General features: G+C 41.5%; 1 protein-coding gene across 1 annotated transcript; it reads left to right on the top strand.

Annotated features, from left to right (window-relative positions):
- Positions 1-44: 44 nt before the first annotated feature.
- Positions 45-26,148, top strand: ALLC (allantoicase). The gene is made up of 11 exons (XM_065401889.1): positions 45-137; positions 2,156-2,206; positions 7,666-7,753; positions 9,002-9,127; positions 10,267-10,346; positions 12,249-12,381; positions 14,774-14,929; positions 22,633-22,706; positions 24,502-24,610; positions 25,438-25,565; positions 25,996-26,148. The coding sequence occupies exons 1-11, from the start codon at positions 48-50 to the stop codon at positions 26,146-26,148; spliced, it is 1,188 nt and encodes a 395-aa protein (XP_065257961.1). The 5' UTR covers positions 45-47.
- Positions 26,149-26,950: the final 802 nt, after the last annotated feature.

The raw sequence follows: 26,950 nt of genomic DNA, 5'->3' as shown, positions 1-26,950 counted from the left end.
CTTCTTAGAATTGAATAGAATACTTTACTTCTGCTTTTAGAGGAAAGATGGCTGCTCATCTCAAAGGAGAAAAAACTCAAGTTTTACCTGACTTTCTACATCTGAATGACTTGGCGTGTGACGCTGTAGGAGGAAAGGTAAATGTATGCAGTTCAAAAAACAAACTGTGCTTTTAGTGCAGATTATACTTGACATTTCTACAGCTATTTCCTACTGAGGATCTAAAAGTGTTTTGCAGACACCAATGAATTACGCCTCTCAACATTCCTGTGTGCTAAGTATTATTATCCACGTTTTAAAGATGGGAAAACTGAGACACAGAGAAATTAAGGGATTTGCCAAAGGTCACACAGGAAGTCTTTGGCAGAGCCAGGAATAGTCCCCACAAGTCTTAATTTGCAGTTTTATAATCTGAACACAAAGTCTTTCCTAGTGTTCAAATTCTGAAGGTCTAGTCAACAAAATGTTGACCTATGTTGGAGCTATCTGATGAAAGAAGTTAGATATACCCAGTGAGATACATCCACTTTGCAACAGAGAAAATTGTCATCAGTGTTTGGGTTTTCTGGGTCACTCATACTGGCTTCCTGTGTTCCAAAGAAGGGCAAGACGGTAGTAATACTATTGATGATGCATTATGACAAGGTTGTAGAAGGAAACAAAAAAGAAACCCCACATAATTCTCCAGTAGAGTGACAAAAGTGGTATAGATAACAATGACCATCTTGCAAGAATGTAATTCCTACAGATGCAAGACAAATAGGTGGCCAATGGTTCTTTTCCTCAACATGCTTGATGTTGCTGGCATTTCAAGTTTCATCATTTAGGTCAGTGACAATCCTGCTTGGCACCACACTTGCCCAAGATAAAGAAGGCTCTTGTTCCTTGTCAGTCTAGGACAGGGATCAGCAACCTTTGGCACGTGGCTCGCCAGGGTAAGCACCCTGGCGGGCCTGGCCGGTTTGTTTACCTGCCGTGTCCGCACGTTCAGCCGATCGCGGCTCCCACTGTCCGTGGTTCGCTGTTCCAGGCCAACGGGGGCTGCGGGAAGTGGCGCCCAGCACATCCCTCGGCCCGCGCCGCTTCCCGCAGCCCCCATTGGCCTGGAGCGGCGAACCTGATAAATTTGCCAAGGTCAGCTGACTGTAAGAACCACAAGCAATGTGGAGAATGCAGTGAATTTGTATGCGCTGACAACTCCACACTGATGCTGATGTGTGAAAATTGCATACAGACTCCCATTGAATGAGACTCCAGCTAGTTCTTTCAATTTGCTATTTAAATAAAGATTTTTCACCTAAAACATTAAAGACTTGTTCTTAGTTTCTGAATGCATTTGGGGGACAAAAGTCCCCCACAATATAGTTAATGTAACTTTTTTTCTCAACACTGGATGAAGGTTAAAGAAAAAGGTGCTCTGCTGTAAAATGAACCATGTCCTTAAGATTGTTCAGTTTAGCATATGTATGTACAAAACAGAAATACATATTCACAAATATGGGATTGTATCTCATTGATGGAGGTACCAGTAGTATACTTCCATTAGCAGGGCTTCTTGTCCTGCAGCTAAGGGGAGGTAAGAATCCTCAGTGGAAGGATAGCCTGGTTTGTGATTAAAAAGATTTTTTGTCCACTTGTTTTTTCTGCATCATGTCATGCTTCTAGTCTGAAGAACCACTCAAGAAGGTGGAGGTTTTCCAGGTGTACGTATCATGAGTTATTTACAAAGAAAATGAAACAAACCCTTTCCTATGTCACAGCAGTAGGTAAAAATTTTGTAAATAAAAATGCAGAAAGACGAGTGAGGCCCTGATCCTCAAGCAAACAATTGAACTCAATGGGGTTCTATGTGGGTTCATTGGAGTACAGTATTGCAAAGAAAAATGCATACAAAGATGCAGAAAGAAGAGTAAGGTCCCGATCCTAAAACAAAGAATTGAATTCAGTGGGGATCTATGCAGGTTCATTTGAGTATTGGAAAGAGAAATGCATACAAAGAAATCAATTTTTTTTGAATATGGTCTTATATGTATATGTCTATAAGCCTTTAGGCAACTTAATATTTTATTTTTACTGGATAACTTAACATATCACTAGGAAATAAAATAAAATAGTATATATTTATAATTATTATTATTATTTTTTATTTGTGTAGGTTTTATTTGCAACAGATGACTTTTTTGCTCCTGCAGAGAATCTCTTAAAGGTATGGTGGGCTGACATTCACCACTTTGGAGGATTTTCATGGACTGTTAAAGATATTAGGCTTCAGAGGCAGGGACTGTAACTTACTGTCAGAGACCAGGACGTGGGCAGTCATGCCTAGTGGTTAGAGCGGGAGCCAGCTGTCAGAACCTAGGGTCGAGCCAAAGACAGAAGTGAGGAATCACAGGAGAGGGTCAGAGTTGGTTTACTTGGAGTGAGGCAGGGCTAAGAACAAGCAAGTACAGGAACCGGGGTGAAAGTGGGCAGGTAGGGGCTGGTACAGTGTACCGGTAAGAAGCTGGTACTGGCCCGTACCCAGCCGATGCCCTCCCTGTTGGCGGCCCTACCGGCAGGGCCACCAACGGGGGGAAGGGGCAGCTGCCCCAGGACCAGCAATTTAAAAGGGCCAGGGGTTCCCGGCTGCCACCACTGCTACTGCGGCAGCAGCTGTAGCCCCGGGCCCTTTTAAATTGCAGCTGGAGCCCTGGGCGGCATGGGCCAGGCAGCTCGGATGGGCTGGCTGGGGGAGGCTGACCCCCAGCCCCGCCCCTTCTGCCTGAGGCCCTGCCCCTTCTGGAGGCCCGGAGCCGGGCCCCCGTACCAGTAAGAATTTAATATTACTTTCACCTCTGACAGGAGCCAACACAGCCATGGGCAAGTCCTTTGAGCAGCCAATGCCCTGCTGCTGCTATTCATCTTAAGAGCAGGTCTGCTGATCCCAATAGCCAACTGGGAGGTTTGGCCAATTAGGTGATTCTGCTGCAGCCAACTGTGATTCAGTTGTGGGTCCTCTGTTGCTCACTAAGGAGGTGGAGTTAGCTGGTCCCAGGCTCAGCTGCAAGCAGGACCGTCCCCAGGGGGATGCGGGGCCCGGGCGGAAGTGATGTTACTTCAGGCGGTGCCTCCCCAAACAGCCAGGCGTGGCCATGCCCACACTCCACCCCACCCCACCACCACCCTGCTTTGGCGGCGCTGCAGGACTCCAGAGGGTTGGGACTCCAGAGGGTTGGGGTCATGGTGCCTGCCTTCCCAGGGCTGGGGAGGTTGCAGTGGCACTGCCGCATGCTCTCCCTCCCGGCACACTCTCCCTCGGGTGGAAGGGGCGGGGCTGAGGGTAGTCTCCCCCAGCCAGCGGTTCACCTACTGCCCATGCAGCGCGGGCCAATTGCGCCACCCCGCAGGGACCCCCAAAGCGCAGGGCCCAGAGTGGTTGCCCCAATTCGCCATCCCCTAGGGACGGCTCTGGCTGCAAGCCCTAATTTCTGGCATTTATTTTGTTTGTACAGTGCCAAGCACAATATTGATGGATCTGAGCTGGTTGGCCTCTAGGCACTGTCACAATATAAATGTTAAATGACAACTGATCTTTGTAATGTATCTCTGTAATTTCATGTATACGTTACTTGGAAACTATTTCCATTGGCTTTATGGGAAAATTTCTTACCTTGTAATTCTGCTTCTCCCTTTGCACGGTTCTCGGCTCCCTAGTTGAGACAGGCAGAACTTCCTTAGTTGTCTAAGGGCAGTGGGAGTGGGTAGAAGCACAATACACCCTTGGTCCCCTTGGTGTTGTGCGTGGAATGTAACTGTAATCCCTAGGACCTTCGAATCACATCCTAAATTAGCAAGAAGCAAAAGTTCACCAAAAAGCATCAAGGCAATCATTGAAAAATTAATGCCTCTGAAATGCAGAACAATACAAACACATCAAGATGTAGAGATAAACACCACCAGCTGAAGATGTCTGTGCAGGAAGCAAACCTCATTGTGTACACTGATTATGCAAAAACATGCTTGCATTATTATGAGAACATAAGAATGGCCAGGCTGCATCAGACCAACAGTCCATATAGCCCAGTACCCTGTCTTCTGACAGTGACCGGTGCCAGAAGCTTCGGAGGAAAAGAACAGAACAGGGCAATTATTGAGAGATCCATCCCCTGTTATCCAGTCCCACCTTCTGGCAGTTAGAGATTTAGGGACACCCAGAGCATGGGGTTGCGTCCCTGAATATCTTGGCTAATAGCTATTGATGGACCTGTCCTCCATAAACATGTCTAATTGTTTTTTGAACCCCATTATACTTTTGGCCTTTACAACTTCCCCTGGCAATGTGTTCCACAAGTTGACTGTGCATTATGTGAAGTACTTCCCATTGCTACTTCATCTTTTGCATCCCACCCATTAGCTGGTTTCGTCCAACTCTTGCCTCTTGTCATTAACCTGGATTGTTGTCTGGGGCAGTGACTGTGCTTTTTTACTGTGTGTTTGTACAGTGCCAAGCACAATAGGAGCTAGTGCAATACAAATAAATAATAATAAATAGGCTTCCCTTCAAACTTTGAGGGAGGTGGGTGGATGAACGTGAATCCTAAATGATAAATCTTCTGAGAAGCAGAATTACTAGGTCGGAGATTTTTCTCTAAAGATGCCATCCAGGCAGGAGTCTCACTCCTAAGGTATGTCTACACTTTGAGAGGGGGAGGTTGAGGACACATACCCACTCCAACTGTGATCAAGCTATTGCAGAGGTATTCAACCTTTTTTCATTTGCGGACCCCTAAAAAATTTCGAATGGAGGTTTGGACACCTTTGGAAATCTTAGATATAGTCTATGGACCCCCAAGGATCCGCGGACCATGGGTTGTTGAAAACCACTGTTCTGTGGTAACGACAACCTATCACAGACCCCTTAGACATAGTCTTCAGACCCCCAGGGATCCACGGACCACAAGTTGAAAACCCCTGAGCTAGTGCACTAAAAATAGATTGTAGTTGTGGAGATTTGAGCAGCATGAGGAGCTAGTGCCCGCCCCCCCCCCCAAGTACAATCCTATCAGAGATGCTAGTGTGGCTAGCCCCTCCCACCACTTGCACCACCACGACTACACTCTGTTTTTAGTGTGCTAGCTCGATCAGAGCTGGTGCAGGTATGTCTCCTCAAGCTGGGGATATATCCTTAGAGATTGAGGAACTTGAGGGATGCACCAAGAAAAAGACACATGAACAATGAAACCACAACACGCCCCAAGAACAAGCCCCATGCTAACACCATGAATACAGCTGGCTGAAAAATGGAAATTCCTTCCCAGGAAAGATTGTATAGTTTTGATTTTATTTCTTTTTAAACCAGAGCAGGATAAAATGTTAAAAATTTGAAATTTTGTGCAGGAAGGAATTTCCAGAAACATTCAATTTTGGGAGAACCGAAATGGAAGTTTTTGGCTTGCTGGCTGCCTGCCTGTCAGGCTCCCTGGCTGGCGGCTTCCATGGGAGCCTGGGGAGGTGACTAGCCAGGCAGCTGGGCAGCCTGGAGATCAGGCCTGCTAGGGAGTCAGCCAGGTGAGCTGCTGGGTAACTTGGTGGCCAGGGACCTGGCCACCCAGCTCCCCAGGTAGCCTATAGACCACGGAAGCCAGCTAATCAGGGAGATGGACATTGGCTCCCCAAGTAGCCCTTAGAGCCAGGAAGAGGGCCACTAAGCTTTCCGAGTAGCCCATAGAATTGGCTACCAGATCACTCAGCTCCGTTAGCAGTCTGGGAGCTGGGGAGCCTGGAACAGGCTAGCCTAGTGAGCCTGGGAGACCTTGCTCTTCAACATCTCACTTGGTGGGCTACTGGAGAGCCTGAGCCTGGAAAGCTGGCCATCCTGGGGAACTGTGCTGTCTGTCTGGCTTCCCTGGCTGTGCGGTGAGCTGGATGCCTGCCAGTTGAGAAGCTGGGCAGCCTAGGGAGCCAGAGGGACTCTAGGCTCTACAATATCCTACCAGGCAACCTGCCAAGCAGCTGGTGGGGAGCCCAGGGAGGCAGGCAGTGGGTGGGCATGCGGCAGGAAACCAGATGCCTGGCTTACATCAAACATTAAGAGTGAATGGACACATTCCGCAGGAATACGTCAATTCCACACAACAGAATTTTCCAAAAGAAAACATCTGACCAGTTTTAGACATGAAAAAGAAGGAATTTTTGCATGTGCATTTTTGTTTTGAGCATAAAAGAAGGGCCAGATGCCTCCCTGTCTCAGGGCACCTCAGTCACTACCCCATGTAGCGCACTGCCTGGCCAGTCTGTGTGGTCTCTCAGTCACAAACACACCACACACTTTCACCACATGTGTATTTATTCTTTCCTTACAAAGTATCATAGGGTACTGCAAGGTTACAGCAAGTAGAAGATTCCACACAGCCTTCACTCCTCTGCCCAGGCTCACCTTCTGATTCCTATGTTCCTCCCACTAATATCCTCCCAATTACTGAGCCAATTGCCCCATTATCCCAGCAATCGCTACCCAAGTGTCAGTGATTCCCAAAGGAAATTGATTAATTGGCTTCAATTAAGCCTGTACTCTTCTCAATGCTGGAGCAACCTCAGTGACCAGGGTGCTACTAATAGAGCCCTGTCACGTGCCCCAAAACACTAGGCTTAATATTATAGCCTGTAGGCAACCAGAAACAAAGGATCTGGTTCTGCATTGTCTTTTCCATTATGAAATCATTTACACTTGTGCAAAGTGACTGTAAGGCAGCTGTACATTGAGCCAGTTGGTAATAATGAAGGGTGGTGGCCCCTATTACCACTCTGACATCTTCATTGTGACCGGTGGCTCTTGCTACTTTTGATAAAGGAAACATTTGTACAGGCTTGATTATGATTACCAAACTTTTTGATTCTTGATTACAGGTGTATTTCAATTGCTGTCTCATTACTACTGTAATAATAACTTCTGAGAGGTACTCAGGTGTAATCAGAATTCAGGCATTACAGTACAGTGGAAACTATTTCAGTGAATCAAGTGGGATTTCCCCTCTCCCCTTGCTTCAACTACCATTTCCTTTCATCACAAACATTTAGCACAAACATTTAGGAACATAGGAACTGAAGAGTAGAAGGGACCTCCTATGTTGCAGAGTCCAGTTTCCTTCTATTTGCTGACAACCCTGCCATATAATCCTTTTCATACACCTTTCAAGCTCCATCTTAAAACTAGTTAGGTTAACTAGTTTTCTTTGCACACATTCTTCCCGTGACTTCCCCTCTTTTGAGGAAGCAACTTCAAAATACATTTTAGCTCTGAGTAGAATTTATGATGAATTTCAAATACTTCCATTTAAAATACAAAAACTGTTAGCAAACTGTTCCTACCATCATTACACATGCAAAAATCCCACTGAAATCAGTGGGGTTACTCTGGATTGATACCACATATGTAACTGAAAGAAAAAAACTGGAACACGGAAGTCCAGCTCCTCAGCTGGAGTAGATCAGTATAAATCCATTGTTTGATGCATCTGATATTTTTCTAGAGACTAGAATGACACCTATATGCTCCTTTATTAATAAAATCAGTCAAGTGGCTTGAAACCTGCATGTTCTATGCTGGTCAAAATTCTGTGCTCAGTACACTAAGCTTAGTGGAGTAGTACTGGTATAAGTGGCTTGTTGTTCTTATTTATTTTTTAGAAAAAGAGTCCAGTTTTTAAACCAGATGAATTTACTGATTATGGCAAGTGGATGGATGGATGGGAGACAAGGAGGAAAAGGATTCCAGGTAATACACTTAATATTAGTCACTTAATAAATAGTAACAGATGGGGATTTGCAGAAGAGGTGGGAAGAGGAGATGAAATTGACTGACATCATTATGAAGCCTTCCAGTTTTGAGAGTGGTGAGCTTGGAGTTGTTGGGACTGAATTAACCAGAAACTCCAAATGAATCTTTCACAGTGTGAACCACCACATGGACTAAAACTACTGGCTTGGGTTCGTCCAATCTATATGAATCCAGACCTTCAATTTTTGCACAGTCCTACTGAATGGCAAGAGTTTAACCAGTAGATAAATTCATGAGTTTAATGCAATACTGAAAAAGCTCCAGAAACAGCTTACAAACTTCCTGGGAGTTTGAGTTCTTTTTGTGCTTTAAGTGTACATTATGTGATGGCTTTTGTTGTCAAGACCTGCTCTTTTGTGTTTTGTTTTTATTTGAAGTACAAGTACTGTATATACACTTGTAGTGATTTGGAGAGACTCCTAAACCTGCCATTGCTCACTCCAAAATAGAGATGGACCCAAACCAAAACGCTAGATCCAAATACCCCTAAACTTAGATGTATTCAAAATCCAGACTTAGGTCTTTGTCTGAATTTTTAAAATGTCCTCTATTTTTATAATGGTGTGAACCAAACTCCCTGGTACAAGCACACTCAAAATTCTGGGTTTTGAAATCCAGATCTGAATCCAAATTCTGTGATCTGAGCTCATCTTTTCTCCCAAATACATGCACATCGCCACATTTTGAGAAAAGGCAACCAGATAGCCAAGTTTGGAATAATTCTTTCTTAAAGAGTTGTCCGTTTGTCCTTTGATTTTCTGTCCAAGGCCTTAGGAAACCACACAGCTTTTTAAAATCCAAACATCTAATGCTCTTCAAAATGCCAGTATAACAATCAGCAAGTTGGTACTATTCATGTTTTGGCAAGTATGCTTAGTGTCTTTATGGAGTTCTTCAGGTTTTGATTACATGCAAATTTCTTCAAAAATTAATTGGAATGTGTTGTAGCTTTTTGGTTGTTTTACACATAAGTTGATTTTACAAAATCACAGAACTGAACACCTCCAAATTTTGGTGATATTGAGGACTGTATCTGGATCTAAAGTTAACAGCTTGAGCTCTTTTCTTAAACATATTTATAAAGCAGGATTGTACCCGCTAAATATTGTTGAAGTGAATTGCTGCTTTTATTCCCTGTTGTTATATTAAACTCGTTAGAAAAGCAGTTTGTCCTCTGTCTTTCAGGACATGATTGGTGTATTATCCAGTTGGGAGTACCAGGTATTGTCCATGGATTTGAGGTAAACACATCTTTCTTTGCTGGAAACTGTGCTCCTCGTATATCAATTCAAGCAGCATGTCTGACGCAAGGTAACTAATAAATTAATTTCTATCAGGTCTCCAGATATCTTAGCGGAAGAGCTATTTGCTCCTTACATTGTATTGCTAATATTAGAGCCTTATTATTATGGGGGAAAGTTAAGTACAATAAATTGTTTCTTATGGTAGATAAAATAGTTAAATTTCAGGCATTGCAGAGTTAGTGGTTGGAGTGATGTAATTCCTGGAAATATCACCTTGGGAAAACAGCACTTCTGGCAGTGCAGTGTCAGAAACACTGGGTGACCAAGGCTGTGAATGATGGGAGAATACAGCTGTTACTTTCATTGTTTTATATCACAAGTTCACATCACTTACCCCACGGTGTTGTGTGTGCTTAATAACAAAACACATTTTAGAGAATTACACATTTTTTAGTTCTTAAGGAAAGAAAATCCTCCAAAAAGGGCTAAATCCAGAGTCCAGGAAACCAGCCTGAGTTGTCAGGCTGGGTGCCAAGCAGATGTACCGTGGGAGAAATCTCACCACCCTTCCCACCAAGCTTTAGATGGCTCAAGAACTACTCCATTAGAATGAATGAAGTGTATCCATGGCTCTGGACATGGCCTTTCCACAGTGAATGATGGGAAAAATCTGGAGCAAATCTTTTAGCATCATTTCTCCCCCTTCTTGTCCTGGCTCTATCTCCTCCTTTCCCTGCCTGGTGCCACACTGGTTGCTCGAGTGGGTCCGTTCTGCGCTGATATTACATATCCCTGCTATGTTCCTCCACTGTCTTCTATACAGCTCTCCCTTTGTACAGCAGAACTGCAGTGGTTCCACTGCCAGGGATCACTCTGGGGCTGGAGAAGATGAGGCAGGATTTAGCTCAAAGAGAAAAATCTGAGCTATTGTAAAGCAAAAAAAAATTGAAATAATTAAGCTACATGACTTATTTTTGTTAGTAGAAATAATATATCAAATACACTTCCAGCATAATATATTTTTATAGGCATGGTCCACCTAAAATAAGTATTCCTACAAAATGATGAGCTTCTTGTGACAGCATTACTCAGCTGATCAAATAGTGCTTTTACTACTTCTGTCATTCTATATATTTTAGTATAAAAACAAAAATATTTCAGTAGCATTAGTTACTGATTATGCGTGTGTTTATATTGCTCTTGCAGTGGATTTACCAGAGGTTTGGCCAAGAGGGGACAGGATAGGAACTGCAGCTTCAGATGAAGAGTTAAAAGCTGTCAAGAAGGTATACTCCGTTGGAGGCTGGGCGGTTCTTGGGATTCTAATGGGATACAGAAGCTTTTACTTCTAGATCATAGTTGGAATTAGGCCTAATTTGATTCTGCGTTAATGTTGAACTCTGATGGCTTTTCAGAGATCTATTATTAGAATGAGTGTTGATCTGAATCCAGATCCTTGTGAGTGGGTGTCCATAATACCAATTGTGCTGATGGCTTTAACGAGCACATTTAATTTGGCACTGTTAGCAAAGAAGGCAACAATTTAGTGGGCATGGAAACTGAATTATTCTTTCACACTTAGAGGAGGCATCTCCAAAACAGTGTTGAGACGTATCTGTAGGACAGCCTAGAGAAGTTTGCATGTCTGTGCTGTACCTCTGCCTTGAGTACGGGACTTCATTTTTCAGGGCTGGCACCTTTCAAGAGTTCTCAAGTCACTTATTATGTTTTAAAAAAATAAACAGGCCATTAATGTGAAGTATCTAATTGACATGACAGTTTAGTTGTCCTGTAGAAGGCTTTTCTTCATTTAATTCCAGTTTGTTCCAATGAATCTTGCTTACTTGTGGCCTCATGTTGGATGCCTCAATTTTTAGGTGTCAGACCTTAGATCAGGGATTGGCAACTTTTGGCAAGTGGTCCGTCAGAGAAATCCGCTGGCGGGCGAGGACGGTTTGTTTACCTGCAGCATCCTCAGGTTCGGCCGATCACAGCTCCCACTGGCCGCGGTTTGCCATTCTAGGCCAATGGGGGCTGCGGGAAGCGGTGGCCAGCATATTCCTCAGCCCACGCCGCTTCCCGCAGCCCCCATTGGCCTGGAACGGCGAACCGCAGTCAGTGGGAGCTGCGATTGGCCGAACCTGCGGATGCTGCAGGTAAACAAACTGTCCCGGCCGCCAGCGGATTTCTCTGATGGGCCATGTGCCAAAGGTTGCCTATCCCTGCTTTAGATACTTTAAACATATTAAGCTGGGTACCCAAATTTAAGGCACTTTTGAAAATTGTCACGTACAGGTCACATAGGAAGTCTGTGGAAGAGCTGGGAATAAAAATTCAGTTTCCTGACTCCTAACCACAAGATTATCCATTCTTCCTCCCTTGAATACCATGGGATATTTGCCTGAGTAAGGACTGCAGAATCAGACCCATAAAGTCTGTATTGCATTGCATATGGATTTAAGGTTGTTCTAGGAATATATACTAGAGTTACACTAGTGTAAATCAAAAGTCACTCCACTGAAACCAATGGAGTTACTTCAGACTGACACCAAATGTAACTGAGAGCAGAATATGGCCCCTTAACTCTTTATTTCATATGCATCCGAAGAAGTGGGCTGTAGCCCACGAAAGCTTATGCTCAAATAAATTTGTTAGTCTCTAAGGTGCCACAAGTACTCCTGTTCTTTTTGCGGATACAGACTAACACGGCTGCTACTCTGAAATATTTCATTTTTGTTTTGCAATGAAAATCTCAGCTTCAACATTATATTAGCACCATGTATTTATTTATTTGTAAATAAAACATTGGGAAAATAAAAAGTACTTCCCTACGCATTTAATCAAAGAAAACCCCACCTTCATTTGAATGGTCAATCCTCAAAAATGGATGGTTTATTTCAAACTTTCTTAGATGACTGATGAATTTCTTTGAAAGTTCAGCTCAAAGGTAATTATTTTGGAACTGTATAAACTGCTGAACACTGGGGCTTAGAATGCAAATACCAACCCTACCTGTAAAACACAGGTGATTAATAAAGGAACTCTAGCAAGTATGGGGTAGAGAAATAAGGGCTCAAATATATCAGAACATACTGAGCTGTATTAATTCTAATTAATAAACATATGGACTAAAGAAGAATATCCGTCACGTTGACCCAGACGACTAATTAATTAATATTTGTTATCAGATGAAGTCAGATGAATGGACTCTTCTGGTTCCTATGAAAGAGTTGAAACCAAGATACCTTGATACTAGCTACAATTATTTTTCTTCCAGTTGTAAGAGGAAATGGACTCACATAAGGCTCAATATCTATCCAGGTAATTTATTTATATATATATAGATATACAGAGAGAGAGAGACTCCTGAACTATGGTATGTAACAACTTCTTGGCAGGTTCTGTCTCTATCCAATCCCACTTACTGCTGCCATCAGAACAGGAAGAGAGCAACTAGTTTGAAATAAAGTAACTAGCAAAGTGCTGGGCTAGGTATAAGACTTGGTATGATGATTAGGTTTTTGTTGCTTTTGGTTGGATAGTGGGATGATCAAGCAGAAACAAGACACAACAATAGGCAGGAAAGTCTGTTAGCAGGGCATAATCTTTATAAATAAAAAGCAAACAAGTTAACAAAAGCAAAAGGATTACAAACAATTTTTTTCCCAGCCAAGAGGTTAGCCTAACCTTCAGAGTCTGGGTAGGGAACCCGACTTCCCCCAGGTATTGTCCTCTTCTCTTCTTCCCTTCTTCTTTCTCTCCAGCAGCCCTTCCTTTTTCACAGGTGTTCAAAGGGCAGATGGAGTTTGCCCCTTGTGTACTGGGGACTAGATTGTGTTCCTGCATCCTGCCACACATAGGATTCAAGATTCTAAGTCAGTAGACTTCATTTGCATCTCATCAAGTTCACTTGATGTTTTGGGGTTCAGAACCAGAAAATGTCCTGTGAAATTCAAAGTGAATGCAGCAAAATGTGCAATGAATGCTAATATTTTAGGCTTGAGTCTTTTTTGCCTTAAATGTGCTGAGGTTTCTTTATCTTTGGGTCACAGGATCAGGCAACCCTGTTTCAGACAATTGCTAGATAGTCAATAGTTCCAAAATGAACACATCAGCTAACAGGGAAATAGTGGAAATCTATTTTGGGCACATAATCCTCTCTATGACAATTGGATTGCATTTAGTGATGCAAAGGTGATTTTAATTATATGAGATAGACTTCAGTCCTTAGGAGACTAGCCTGTCCTCAGCAGGTTTATACCTTCAGGGGTCTGGCAGTTTTCCAGGGCCAGAGCACTAGACTGTGAAGGAAGGAGGACCTGAGATGAAGGAGGTGCCAGACCAGGCCTCCTGAGCAATGTCAGTCCTGGCTAAAGCTGTTGTTTCTGGTAGGAAACATCATGTCCCTGATGCTGATCTCACTTATGTATTTATGTGTGAAGCATGCACAGGAAGCAGTATGGGGTGAATAGGTGAGAGAAACTGGCTGAGGGTGGAGCAGAACAGGGAGACAAAAAAAGTAGCTCTGTACATAAAAGTTGGTGGCAGGGAACGGAAAGCTCATTGCCAGTCAGAATGGGGCCTTCTTGCAGCAATTATGAGGGACCAGAGGTCAGCCAGAGAAGCCTCTTTGTGTTATGTGCATATCTTGGGATTTCCAAATTTGTGAGTTTAATTCGTTTTTTTGTGAGTTCAATTTAAAAAATATATACACCACTGCCCGGCAGCCATGCACACCGTCGTGTAGATCCTGTGGAGATAAACATCACAAGAAGTACCATGTCAGAAAGACAGCTTTGTCTTTGGCCCCTGATTGGTCCAGGCACCCTATTTAAGCCCAGGAGGCGTTCCAGGAATTGCATGTGAAACAAGGTGGATTCTATTGCCACTGCTAGTTGTAGTGTTGGGCCTGCCTCTCTTGCTCTTGGACTCCTGGTTCCTGACTCTAGCTCTGCCTTTGGTGCTGTTCCTGGCCGCTGACTGCTCTGACCACTAGGCATGGCTGCCCAATCCCCAGTCATGACAGCTGCCTGATTGAAATTTCCTAATGCATTAGTATACATCTGGATAAAGGATGCACTGTATAAAAGCAGCTTCTTTTGTAGAAAACTGTTCAATTGGAATTTAAAATAATATTTTGGCTTTTTAACAAATTTCTGAAATGCTCATGAGAAGTAACTTTGGAGCAATCATAGAAATGTAAGGCTGGAAGGAATCTCAAGAGATCACCTCATCCATCCCCACCACACTGAGGCAGGACCGAGTATACCTAGAATGCACAAATATATCCAGAACTGTGTTGTTATAAAACTTGTTTGATGTTTCTATCAGTTTTGCCCTTTGATTTTCAGTGTGAATTTTATAAACTACAACGCTACACAATGGTTTAAAGGGATTGACAGTATTCTCAGATTTTACTGCACTTTGGAATATTAGTGCACTGACGTGTTGCATGGATATCCTACTGGTCTTGATGTTTATTAATGACATCATAAACTACAGAACACCTGTGTGGAAACGTGTCGTGATCAGCTTCCACTCTGAAATCCAAGCTCTTTCCTTTCATTCCAAAGTCTGTAGATTAAAAGGAATGTACATCTTGCATTTGCCATCTGTGCTGTACTCTGCTTCTGAATATGTATAAGCATGGCCCTCATGGTTCTATTCATTCTTAAAGATAAAATCATTCACTTTAATTTTATTTTTTTGACAGATGGTGGGATTGCACGTTTCAAAGTGTATGGTGTTGTTCAGAAAGACTGGTCAGCTTCTGGCCCAAATGACTTGGATGACTTGGTGGCAATGGAGAACGGAGGTATTTGTGTTGGATTTAGCAGTGCTCAATTAGGCCACCCAAGAAATATTCTAGGTAAGTTAAAGGCATTACTATTTCTGGTTTTAAATACTGGAAGTAAATTGTATTCACAGCATAGAATCAATGTTAATCATTCTCCTATGCAGTTTAACAAAAACTCCCTCTTTGGTCACAGTAGTCACAATAACTGGTTTAAAGTAACAGAGTCCTGTGGCACCTTTAAGACTAACAGATGTATTGGAGCATAAGCTTTCGTGGGCATAAGCTTTTCTGACACATGCATCTGACGAAGTGGGTATTCACCCACGAAAGCTTATGCTCCAATACATCTGTTAGTCTTAAAGGTGCCACAGGACTCTCTGTTGCTTTTTACAGATCCAGACTAACACGGCTACCCCTCTGATACTTGGTTTAAAGTAGAATTTACTGAACTATGATTCAGTCCTGTAGTCTTTTCTCAAACAAAACTCACATGAGATGCAGGTCTGGGCCCTACCCACATAGCTATATGAACTTACCAATTCAGTAAATTTGTTTTGTTAACTTAATTTATGATAGATGAGATCTTCCATAGGGGCCAGGATTTCTAATGCCATCTGTAAACAAGGATTTCACTTCTAGGCCACTGGTCAGTAGTAAATATAAATTGTTACAATTAGATGGCTCATTCTGTAGCCAGAGCCCAGATTATCTTCTCCTGTGGCAAAAACTTTGGGAAGGAACTTTTTAAAAAGAAGACCACAAGGATTTCCTCATGGAGAATCCCCTGTAGAATGTAGACAATACAGTTTTACTCCTTCTACTACAGAAAAGCTGCCCCAAACATGGCAGATATCTTGGAATCAGCAGGATACATCCATATAGAGGTTCTGAACTCCTTGGCATGCTCTTTCCCCATACCCCTTAGCTCCCTGGCAGTGAGACTCCACTGGAGCCATGCTACCAGGGACTCCCTGTTGGCCTCAAGTGGCTTGCAGGGACCCCAGTGTGTTCTGGGAATGGTGGAGGGCGTGTTATGCAAAATAGTGAATAGTCTGGGGTGGTATTAACTCTTTCAAGGAAATTCTACTGGGCTAGGGCAGGGGCTGTAATGTTTCCACCATTGGTCTGCTCCTTCCCAAATTCCATCCTCTCTCTCACATAGACCCCAGATCATGTGAAGAGGAGGTCTGGAAAGTCAGGGAGGGAGAGGAAATGGTGCTTTGGAGGTGCCAGAGCCTTCCTTCCATGTGGAAGAAGGGAGATCCATGGGTGGAGCACTCCTCCACATGTGGCTCTTGGGGGATATGATCTGTCCTCTCTTTTGATGCTCTCAGTCTATATCCCTGTGTAGAAATGTTCACATCACAAAACCCACCACCACTGGCAGTCTCAGCAGAAGCAAAGGACTGAATTGAACATAGTAACAGCTATTCTGGTCCCCCTATAAATGGTCTTGCTTGGTTATGGTTGTGGCATACTGGTGGGGAAATGTGATGAAAATAGCATATCCATTGCCTGCAATGTACATGTTCAGTGGATATACAGCAAGCTGACATACCTGGAAACTACAATCTAGCATCTTTCTTGAGCACTGAATTCAGAAGAAACGTTGAAAGCAGAGAGAAATCACAGCTGATTTATAGAGAATACCCTCCACTGTGTTACTGTGACAGGGTGCTCTTAGTAGCTATAAACTGAGCCCTTTGGAAGCCAGCACCCTGGTCTCGTAGAACACCCAGAGCACTGGTTGTAGTTAGGGCTAGTCTACACTGATGCAGCTGCACCACTGTACCATGTCTGGTGAAGACGCTATATGCTGACAGGAGAGAGCTCTGCCGTTGGCATAATAAAACCACCTCCATAAAGGGAGTAGCTATGTCAGTGGGAGAAGCTCTCCCACTGACAGAACTGTCCATACTGGTGCTTAGGATGGTGTAGCTTACATGTTATATCAATATAACCTGTAGTGTATACAAGCCCTCGGAGTAGGAGGGACTTAGTTTGGGTTTGAAAGGGCAGAAGAGATCACTTGCACCTGTAGGAAACCTGAGAAGCTAATGAGGTAATTAGCTCACCAGCTGGATAGCTCTGAGAAGAAAGCAAGCAGTAAAAAAGGCTGAGCCAGGGAGAAGCATGGGGGCTGGGGGCCAGCTGCTGGTGAGGTTGGGAGAGGCTGAGAGCTGGGCTTGGAACTCAGGGGCAACTTGGGCTGGTGGCTGACTGGCTGACCATAGCTGGAAATACAGACTGAAAGTGAAAGTCTGGAACTTATGTTGGAAAATGAGGGAGAAGAAGTAATGGGTGAGGAATGGTTTCAGATTAGGAAGAAGAAAAAGGAATAGAAGCATTTGTATCCTAAGAACAGGGAGCAGAGAGGGATGGATATATTCTTACACGGCTGAGTAGAATATAAAGATGACATATTGAATGAAAATTTCAGCATATAGGAACTCAAAAAAGCCATAGACAAAAATAAAAACAGTCTCAGGTAAAGATAGTATATGTAGTGAAATGCTTAAGCATTTACCAGAAGGGAGATTAAGAGTTTTACTGAAATTATATAATAATATATGGGGACAAGGAATACTATTGGCAACAAGCAAAACATGGCAAATTATGCACAGTACCTGATGCGTATAGGCCTATTGCCCTCACATCACGTGTGAGCAAAATTATGGAACATAAGAACATAAGAACGGCCGTACTGGGTCAGACCAAAGGTCCATCTAGCCCAGTATCCTGTCTACCAACAGTGACCAATGCCAGGTGCCCCAGAGGGAGTGAACCTAACAGGTAATGATCAAGTGATCTCTCTCCTGCCATCCATCTTCACCTCTGACAAACAGAGGGACACCATTCCTTACCCATCATGGCTAATAGCCATTAATGGACTTAACCTCCATGAATTTATCCAGTTCTCTTTTAAACGCTGTTATAGTCCTAGCCTTCACAACCTCCTCAGGTAAGGAGTTCCACAAGTTGACTGTGCGCTGTGTGAAGAAGAACTTCCTTTTATTTGTTTTAAACCTGCTGCCTATTAATTTCATTTGGTGACCCCTAGTTCTTGTATTATGGGAATAAGTAAATAACTTTTCCTTATCTACTTTCTTTACATCACTCAGAATTTTATATACCTCTATCATATCCCCCCTTAGTCTCCTCTTTTCCAAGCTGAAAAGTCCTAGCCTCTTTAATCTCTCCTCATAATGGACCCTCTCCAAACCCCTAATCATTTTAGTTGCCCTTCTCTGAAACTTTTCTAGTGCCAGTATATCTTTTTTAAGATGAGGAGACCACATCTGTACAGAGTATTCAAGATGGGGGCATACCATCGATTTATATAAGGGCAATAATATATTCTTCGTCTTATTCTCTATCCCCTTTTTAATGATTCCTAACATCCTGTTTGCTTTTTTGACCGCCTCTGCACACTGCGTGGACATCTTCAGAGAACTATCCACGATGACTCCAAGATCTTTTTCCTGATTTGTTATAGCTAAATTAGCCCCCATCATATTGTATGTATAGTTGGGGTTATTTTTTCCAATGTGCATTACTTTACATTTATCCACATTAAATTTCATTTGCCATTTTGTTGCCCAATCACTTAGTTTTGTGAGAACTTTTTGAAGTTCTTCACAGTCTGCTTTGGTCTTAACTATCTTGAGCAGTTTAGTATCATCTGCAAACTTTGCCACCTCACTTTTTACCCCTTTCTCCAGATCATTTATGAATAACTTGAATAGGATTGGTCCTAGGACTGACCCTTGGGGAACACCACTAGTTACCCCTCTCCATTCTGAGAATTTACCATTAATTCCTACCCTTTGTTCCCTGTCTTTTAACCAGTTCTCAATCCATGAAAGGACCTTTCCTTTTATCCCATGACAACTTAATTTACGTACAAACCTTTGGTGAGGGACCTTGTCAAAGGCTTTCTGGAAATCTAAGTACACTATGTCCACCGGATCCCCCTTGTCCACATGTTTGTTGACCCCTTCAAAGAACTCTAATAGATTAGTAAGACACGATTTCCCTTTAGAGAAACCATGTTGACTTTTGCCCAACAATTTATGTTCTTCTATGTGTCTGACAATTTTATTCTTTACAATTGTTTCGACTAATTTGCCCGGTACCGACGTTAGACTTACCGGTCTGTAATTGCCAGGATCACCTCTAGAGCCCTTTTTAAATATTGGCGTTACATTAGCTATCTTCCAGTCATTGGGTACAGAAGCCGATTTAAAGGACAGGTTACAAACCCTAATTAATAGTTCCACAATTTCACATTTGAGTTCTTTCAGAACTCTTGGGTGTATGCCATCTGGTCCCGGTGACTTGTTAATGTTAAGTTTATCAATTAATTCCAAAACCTCCTCTTGTGACACTTCAATCTGTGACAGTTCCTCAGATTTGTCACCTACAAAAGCCGGCTCAGGTTTGGGAATCTCCCTAACATCCTCAGCCGTGAAGACTGAAGCAAAGAATTTGTTTAGTTTCTCCGCAATGACTTTATCGTCTTTAAGCGCTCCTTTTCTATCTCTATCATCGAGGGGCCCCACTGGTTGTTTAGCAGGCTTCCTGCTTCTGCACTTCAAAAACATTTTGTTATTACCTTTTGAGTTTTTGGCTAGCCGTTCTTCAAATTCCTCTTTGGCTTTTCTTATTACATTTTTACACTTAATTTGGCAGTGTTTATGCTCCTTTCTATTTACCTCACTAGGATTTGACTTCCACTTTTTAAAGGAAGTCTTTTTATCTCTCACTGCTTCTTTTACATGGTTGTTAAGCCACGGTGGCTCTTTTTTAGTTTTTTTACCATGTTTCTTAATTTGGGGTATACATTTAAGTTGGGCCTCTATTGTGGTGTCTTTAAAAAGCGCCCATGCAGCTTGCAGGGATTTCACTTTAGTCACTGTACCTTTTAATTTCTGTTTAACTAACCTCTTCATTTTTGCATAGTTCCCTTTTTTGAAATTAAATGCCAGAATGATAAATTAGAGAACAGTAGCAAACTTGGAAAAAAAACAAATTATAAATTGTGTGCAAAGTGGCTTCAGGAAAGTAAGATGCACAATTGATCATATTGTAAGATTAGAAACAGAAATACAAAAAACATGAGGAACAGAGAGTTTATGACAGTTGTTTTTTTGGACATTGAAAAAGCATATGACATGGTATGGAGGGAAGGCTTGCTGTATACACTAGCCGCAATTGGAATAAAAAAGAATGTTCTGGTGGATAAGTGATTTCTTATGTGATAGAACCATACAAGTCAGGGTTGTGGCGGCTTTTTTGAATATTTATAAACTTACTAATGGTATTGCACAGAGGAGCGTTATCAGCCCAACCCTATTTAATGTTATGATTAATGATCTCCTGGAGAGTATATGGACATTAATAGGTATTACTCTATTTGCTGATGACTGTGTTATATGGGCCAAGCATAGAAGACTTAAAATAGCTGTGGAGACAATGAAAGAGGCGGTTGGGAATTTCAGAATGGGGAGATACTCGGGGATTTAAGTTCACTTGCTAAAACAAAGGGAATGATCTTCACAAAAAAGGAAGTTTGGGGAAGAATGGAACCTATATCTCTAAACAGAAAGAATACAGGTAGTTCAAAATTTTACATTCTTAGAAGTTATGTTAGCTGATAAACTAACTTGAAAAGGTTATATAGATAATATCAAGACTAAATGTAAAGATAGGATGAATCTGCTGGGAACAATTGGGGTACAGATAGGAACACATTGTTATTGCTGTACAGGACATTAAAAAGACCAGTTATATATTAGGGATGCTAAGCCTTTCATTCAGCTTCTAAGTCAGCATACACACACACACACAAAAGCTGATCCAAGCCCAAGCTCTGTGACTTACATGTGGTGCAAGTATTACGACTCCTTTGTGTGCTTCAGGTAGCAACTGGAGAAATGCCTATAAATTTAAGGATTAAATTGTTAGATTTTGCCTTTTGGGCTAAGGTTAATGTAAATAGTGAAGATAAGAATACAAAACAAATATATGAGGACTGTTGAGAATTAAGTAGACAAGAAGTAACTGGGCGCCACAAAAACTCCCATATGCTAATAGGGTCAAAAGATGGGTAAAAGACTTGGGTGAAAAGGAAGGTCTGGAGAAATTAAAATCTTTAGTCATGGGAAATCGAACTATAGCTGGACAGTTGTCTCTCTCATTGTGGATTTGGAATTATATGAAAAAACAAAGGGAAGAGCAGGACCATTAAATATGATGACTATGACTTATGAATTTATAGATTTCTCTGGCCAAATCTCTACCAATGACTCTACAGAAGACTACACAAGTAGAGTGGGAATGGCCTTTTGTATCCCTGAATTTGGAATTCAGAGATCTATGAGTCTATCCAATTTTGTGGTCATTGATGGGCATACTGTTGGCACAGTGTTAATTGCTTTGCAAACCTGCACAACCATGATGCCAACAGTGGACTTTACAACCCCTCATTGGTTTGCAACTGACAGGTAACTATCTGGTGTTGTTGGTTTCCACAAGGCAATAGTCACTTGGTTCTGCACTAGTATGGCTTCTCTGAATCGAATGTTCTGGTGTGGGAGGTTTGGTGCAAGCTCATCGCACATCTCCATGAAGGTCTGTTTCATAATTTAGAAGTTCTGAAGCCACTGCTGGTTATCCCAGGTTTCCAAAATGATGTGATCACACTACACCATGTGGTTCTCCTGCACCAGAAGTGATGATTCAACCATGGCAATAGTAGCATTCACCATATCTGTTCCATGGGACACAAATGGATTCACCTGGATAAGGGATGTATGCCCAGCTTTGACTGTTATTCTATCCTGTCTGACTCTTTATTAGGTATAATGGTGATTAGAAGGGGAGCCACATAAAACAGGAATGACTAAATCAATGAACTGTTGTTCATAACTACAGAGGTAGTACAAATGGGTATACACATTGTAATAGTGTGGATTCCGGTGCATGTTGGGATACTGGGCAGTGAAATGGATAAAGCAGTGAAAAATGCCTTAAAATGAGGAGGTTGATATACAGATCTCTTTGAGTAAACAGGACATCAGAAGTTTGGTTAAGAGAGAACTTAAGAAGCAATGGCAAGAACTATGGGCCAAAGAGAAAAAAGAAAAAAGGTTCTATGAAATATGTCCTAAACTTGAGGATAGTAGTGTACTTAATAACTATGACAGAAGAAATGAATTAACTACATTTAGTGTGCTAACAAGTTGCTGTGATCTGAATGGTAACTTATATTTGTTAAACAAGCACAAAGATGGGTTGTTGATGCATGCAAAGTCCAAGAAAGAGTTGAGCATGTGCTGTGGCAATGCAAGGACAATTACATAGAGAAAAAGTTAGTCATAAAGAATCTAAGATGCCTTGGGATGAAAGAAGATAGTCCAAAAGGACTGGTGAGAGTACTGGGAAAGTGGGGTAACATTAAAAAAGCGTCACTTCGCTTTTTTAAGGATACAGGACATTGATGTTTTTGCTTATGTGAAAACTGAGGTAGGTGATGCTCATAGTCTCACATGCTGAGTCTGCTGCACCATAAAACGACAGGAAAAGAAAGGAGAGGGGCTAAACATGACTGCTGCTATGTTGTGATATACTTGGAATATAAAAATCAATAAAGACACGTGGTGGAAATACCCTGCTGGCCTGTATGTGCTGCTTAAGGATCACAAAAAGGACTTACCAGCCAGGGTTTCCAGGAGCTGAAGGGGGAGCCTGTTCACAGTTACCTATTTTTGTAGGACTAGGAAGAGCAACATCCATGGAAGATGGTTGGGAAACAGCAAGAAGACCGGACAGGTCACCAGTTTTAAAAGTAAGGAATAAATGAGTTACAGTTCTGATTTTAGATCTGTTTACAATTCTTTTTTCCCCAAGAGGTGTATATATATATTTGTGTGTGTGTGTGTGTTAATGAAACTTGAGAAGATTTAAAAGAAATCTCAAAATAATGTTTTCTTAGAGTGTCTTGTGTTCCCAGGAGGTAGCAGCAACTCATATTGTAGGCATTGCAATATATTCTCTAGGTCTAGTTCAAAGCTATTAGGCCGTATATGGTCTGTCTTTTTCTCACCATCTCTGTCTGGATTCTTAACTTCTCTTGATAATGAAATGAACTATACCAGGGGTCGGCAACCTTTCAGAAGTGGTGTGCCGAGTCTTCATACATTCACTCTAATTTAAGGTTTCGCGTGCCAGTAATACATTTTAATGTTTTTAGAAGGTCTCTTTCTATAAATCTGTAATATATAACTAAACTATTGTTGTATGTAAAGTAAATAAGGTTTAAAAATGTTTAAGACGCTTCTTTTAAAATTAAATTAAAATGCAGAGCCCCCCTGACCGGTGGCCAGGACCCGGGCAGTGTGAGTGCCGCTGAAAATCAGCTCACGTGCCGCCTTCGGCACGCGTGCCATAGGTTGCCTACCCCTGAACTATACTAATGTGAGAGATGATTATTACTGCAGCTCTATCATCTTTGGGAATCCAGGTTCTTAAGAGAGACAAATGAATAAAATAATAAAGTTAAAGGATGCAGTATTTATTGTGAAATGTGCAAGCAGGTTTGAAGGGAGCAAATTATTAATGGCCTAATCCTCCATCCATTGCAGTCAATAGGAGTTTTGCCACTGATGTCAAAGGGGGCCCTAAATAATGGAAAACAGGTTGAATGCTTATCATAAGAATTACATATGATGTGATACACCTCTACCCCTATATAATGCGACCCGATATAACACGAATTTGGATATAACGCGGTAAAGTAGTGCTCCGGGCAGAGGCGTAGCGAGCGCCCTCCGTACCCTCCGACCGGAGGGGGCCCCGCAAGGAAGGGGCCCCCTAAAAGTGGCAAAATAAATACCGCATTCCAGTTTCTGCATTGTAAGGGGCCCCGCCTGGACATATGTTCGGAGGGGGCCACCGTTCAGAGGGGGCCACGTTCTTTGTTGCTACGGCCCTGGCTCCGGGGGGGAGGAGGGGGGCTGCGCACTCCGGTGGATCAAAGCAAGTTCAATATAATGCAGTTTCACCTATAACGCGGTAAGATTTTTTGGCTCCTGAGGACAGCGTTATATTGAGGTAGAGGTGTATGTGGAATGATTGGAATGCTGGCACCTGCAACTGGAAAGGGATCACTTTGTTTACTCCTTTAGTTCACTTTTCTTTATTGGAACCTTAAGATTAGGATGATTTTGGCTTTCAGCCTCTAAAAATGGGATTTCTTCTTGAAGAGAAACTACTCATCATCTTACAGCTATCCATAACAAAACATACTGAATCTCTTGTGAATTCTCTCTTTAAATGCATTATATTTGTATTGACCTGCAGATTCCATATCTTACTCAGTCCTATTAATAGGGCTCTAACCCATTCCGTGAAGGTAGCTTTACTGGGGTAATATAGTTTTTTGCGGAAAAAATTCTCATTGTCAGAAGGGAGGTGGAGGATCCGGTGTTTAATCAGATTCATTCAATAGTTTGAAAGTAAAATGTACTTTTAAGAAACCAAGTTGAGCTAGTAAATGCAAAAATGTACCATGCCTTGCTTTTACCTTTTTGATTTTTGTGATTCATCGAACCATGTAAAAGGTTTTCCCCTCTTATTTTCAGGCTGATGAGAAAGGCATCCTCCTCATGCCAGGGAGTGAATGGGCAGTTTTCCGGTTGGCACATCCTGGTGTAATAACTCACATTGAAATAGACACTAATCACTTTAAAGGTAAAACAAATGCTTCTTGTTTGTCCCCTGTATTTTATTGATCATACCAAAAATATATGTTGTACCATAGATATATTGTGCAGGACCATTGGTTCCTGGGAAAGGTGGAATTAAACTGTTTCAGCAGTTGATGATCAGCTAAGCTTAGGGGCACCTAGGGTGTATCTCCCTTCTGCTGGGCATATCAGCACCAGGACTGGGTACCACAGAAGCCATTATAGCTGCCCTAAGTCAGGGGAGGATTCCTCGATGCTGGGGGAATCTTTGAGGGCAGTCACTGGGTGAAATCCTGGCTCCATTGAAGTCCGTGGGAATTTTTTCATTAAAATCCTGATTCCATTAAAGTCACCCAGTCGAATGGATTGGAGAATCTGAGCATTCTATATCAATTGTTACAAAGAGTCAAACCATATTCCTTCAAGCTGTAGGTTTCAAATATTTGTAGAAAATATGTATTTTATTGAACAAATATAGTATGATGAATGTGGAATTTATGGAATAAATTATGTGGATGTTTTCCATTATTGGTCCTGGTGATAGAGGTGGGTGCATAATTCACTAATATTCATGAATAAATACAAGCTTTGTGATTTTTTTTAATATTAAAATATTTCTAAATAGCTTTTTAATTATTTGTCCAGCTCTACTTATTTTTTCTAGCCATAATTGCAGTACAAATGTAAAGAATCAAATCTGTGTTTTGTGAAATTCATTACTCTGTGTTTCAGCTCTGAAAGCCTAAGTTTAGTTTTTAAAATAAATTTATCTTAAGAAAATAATTATAATGCAACAAAAATATACAAAAGCATGTTACCGTTTGCTATCAGGTAACTTTCCAGATACTTGCAAACTCGAGGCCTGTGTTTTGAACACACAAGAAGAAAAAGATTGTATAACACAGAAATGGAACCTTAAACAGAATCCAAAATGGAATCCTTTGCTTTCTGTTACAAAGGTAAGGCTTTTATTTCTAGATCATATGAGCACTGTGGACTGTTAGCCTATAGCCTATTGGCTGTGTTGAAATAACGCTTTAAAAAAAAAGCGTTTTGTAGGTTTTTATATGAGTAGATCAATTTCCAAACGCTACAAAGACAAAACTACACAGTATAGTAAGCAAAAGTGGACACACATCTTGTTTTCATGATCTTTTTCTTTTTGTTTTCTTGGGGGATGGAGAAGCATTATACAGTATATCAAATGATAAGGAGATTATTTGGGATTCTTGAATTTTGTAGCTTCTTCTCTGTGTACCTGAATTTCATCTATTTTATCTGTAGCTAAAGTTTTAGTGGACATATGCACCCTTCTGTCTATATGTAACAGTTATTCTGTTAAAAGGCAGTATTTAAGTATGCCAGTTTTACCTTACATTTTTGTTTTAGCTTAAGCCTAACAAGAGGCATTTCTTTGACGGTACTGCCCTGCAAATGCAGGATGTAATCACTCATGTGAGACTCGTTATTGTTCCTGATGGAGGTGTAAGTAGGATGCGTCTCTGGGGTTTCCCACGGACTCTGTTTTATACAAGCAAATGAATGAAGAGGATTTTCTAAAAAAGGCTTTAAGGGTTATAGAATGGATGTTCACTTTTCCCCCCTGTTATATAAACTTGAATATATTCATTGAACGGTACACATGCATTAAACTAAGCATGACTTTTCCCTAGCAATAATTCAAACATAACAATTCTGTATGTATTATGGCTGTACAATAATACAATGACTTCTCTACTCCTAGGAATATAATGAATGTAATATATTTTTGCTGAAATGTATTTTTTGGGGAAAATCAATCAATGATAACACAGTGCACTCCTGGGTGATCATAGCTCATCTTTGTGAGAATTAAAATTGAAGGCCTAATTATTTTAACCACTACGTAAATCCACTAAATACCCTAAAATGCACTGCCTGCAGTGTCTTACTGGTGAAAAGAAATGGCATTTTAAAATAAAAATAAATCAGAGACAGGCTCTGCTTTATTGTTATGTCTGTCTTAATTATAAGCCAGTCAAAAAGCTCTACTTATGTTCTACTGCTTTCACTCATGTCAATTATTTTGCCAAGATTCCAAACCCTAAGAAGAAAGACAGGTTGTGTCTCTCTGTCAACCTCAAGTTTGTGTGTGTGTCAATATATTGGTGGAATTTGGAAACGTATTTCTTTATGAAAACACATAGAATGATTTTAACCCTCCTTTTCCTTGCACTTTTTTGCTGTAACCTAACACCCAAATATTGTCTGTTTCTCTACCAGCCAAGGCTAAGATTTTCAAAACTGAGTGCTTAAAGTTATGCTGCTAAATCTATATTTAGTGATCTAAATCAGTGACCTGATT

This window comes from Emys orbicularis, chromosome 3 (genome assembly GCF_028017835.1).
Source record: "Emys orbicularis isolate rEmyOrb1 chromosome 3, rEmyOrb1.hap1, whole genome shotgun sequence".
In the NCBI taxonomy this organism is placed as follows: domain Eukaryota; kingdom Metazoa; phylum Chordata; order Testudines; family Emydidae; genus Emys; species Emys orbicularis.
The sequence above is the reverse complement of the archived record's forward strand: the minus strand, read 5'-3'. Positions and strand labels throughout refer to the sequence as shown.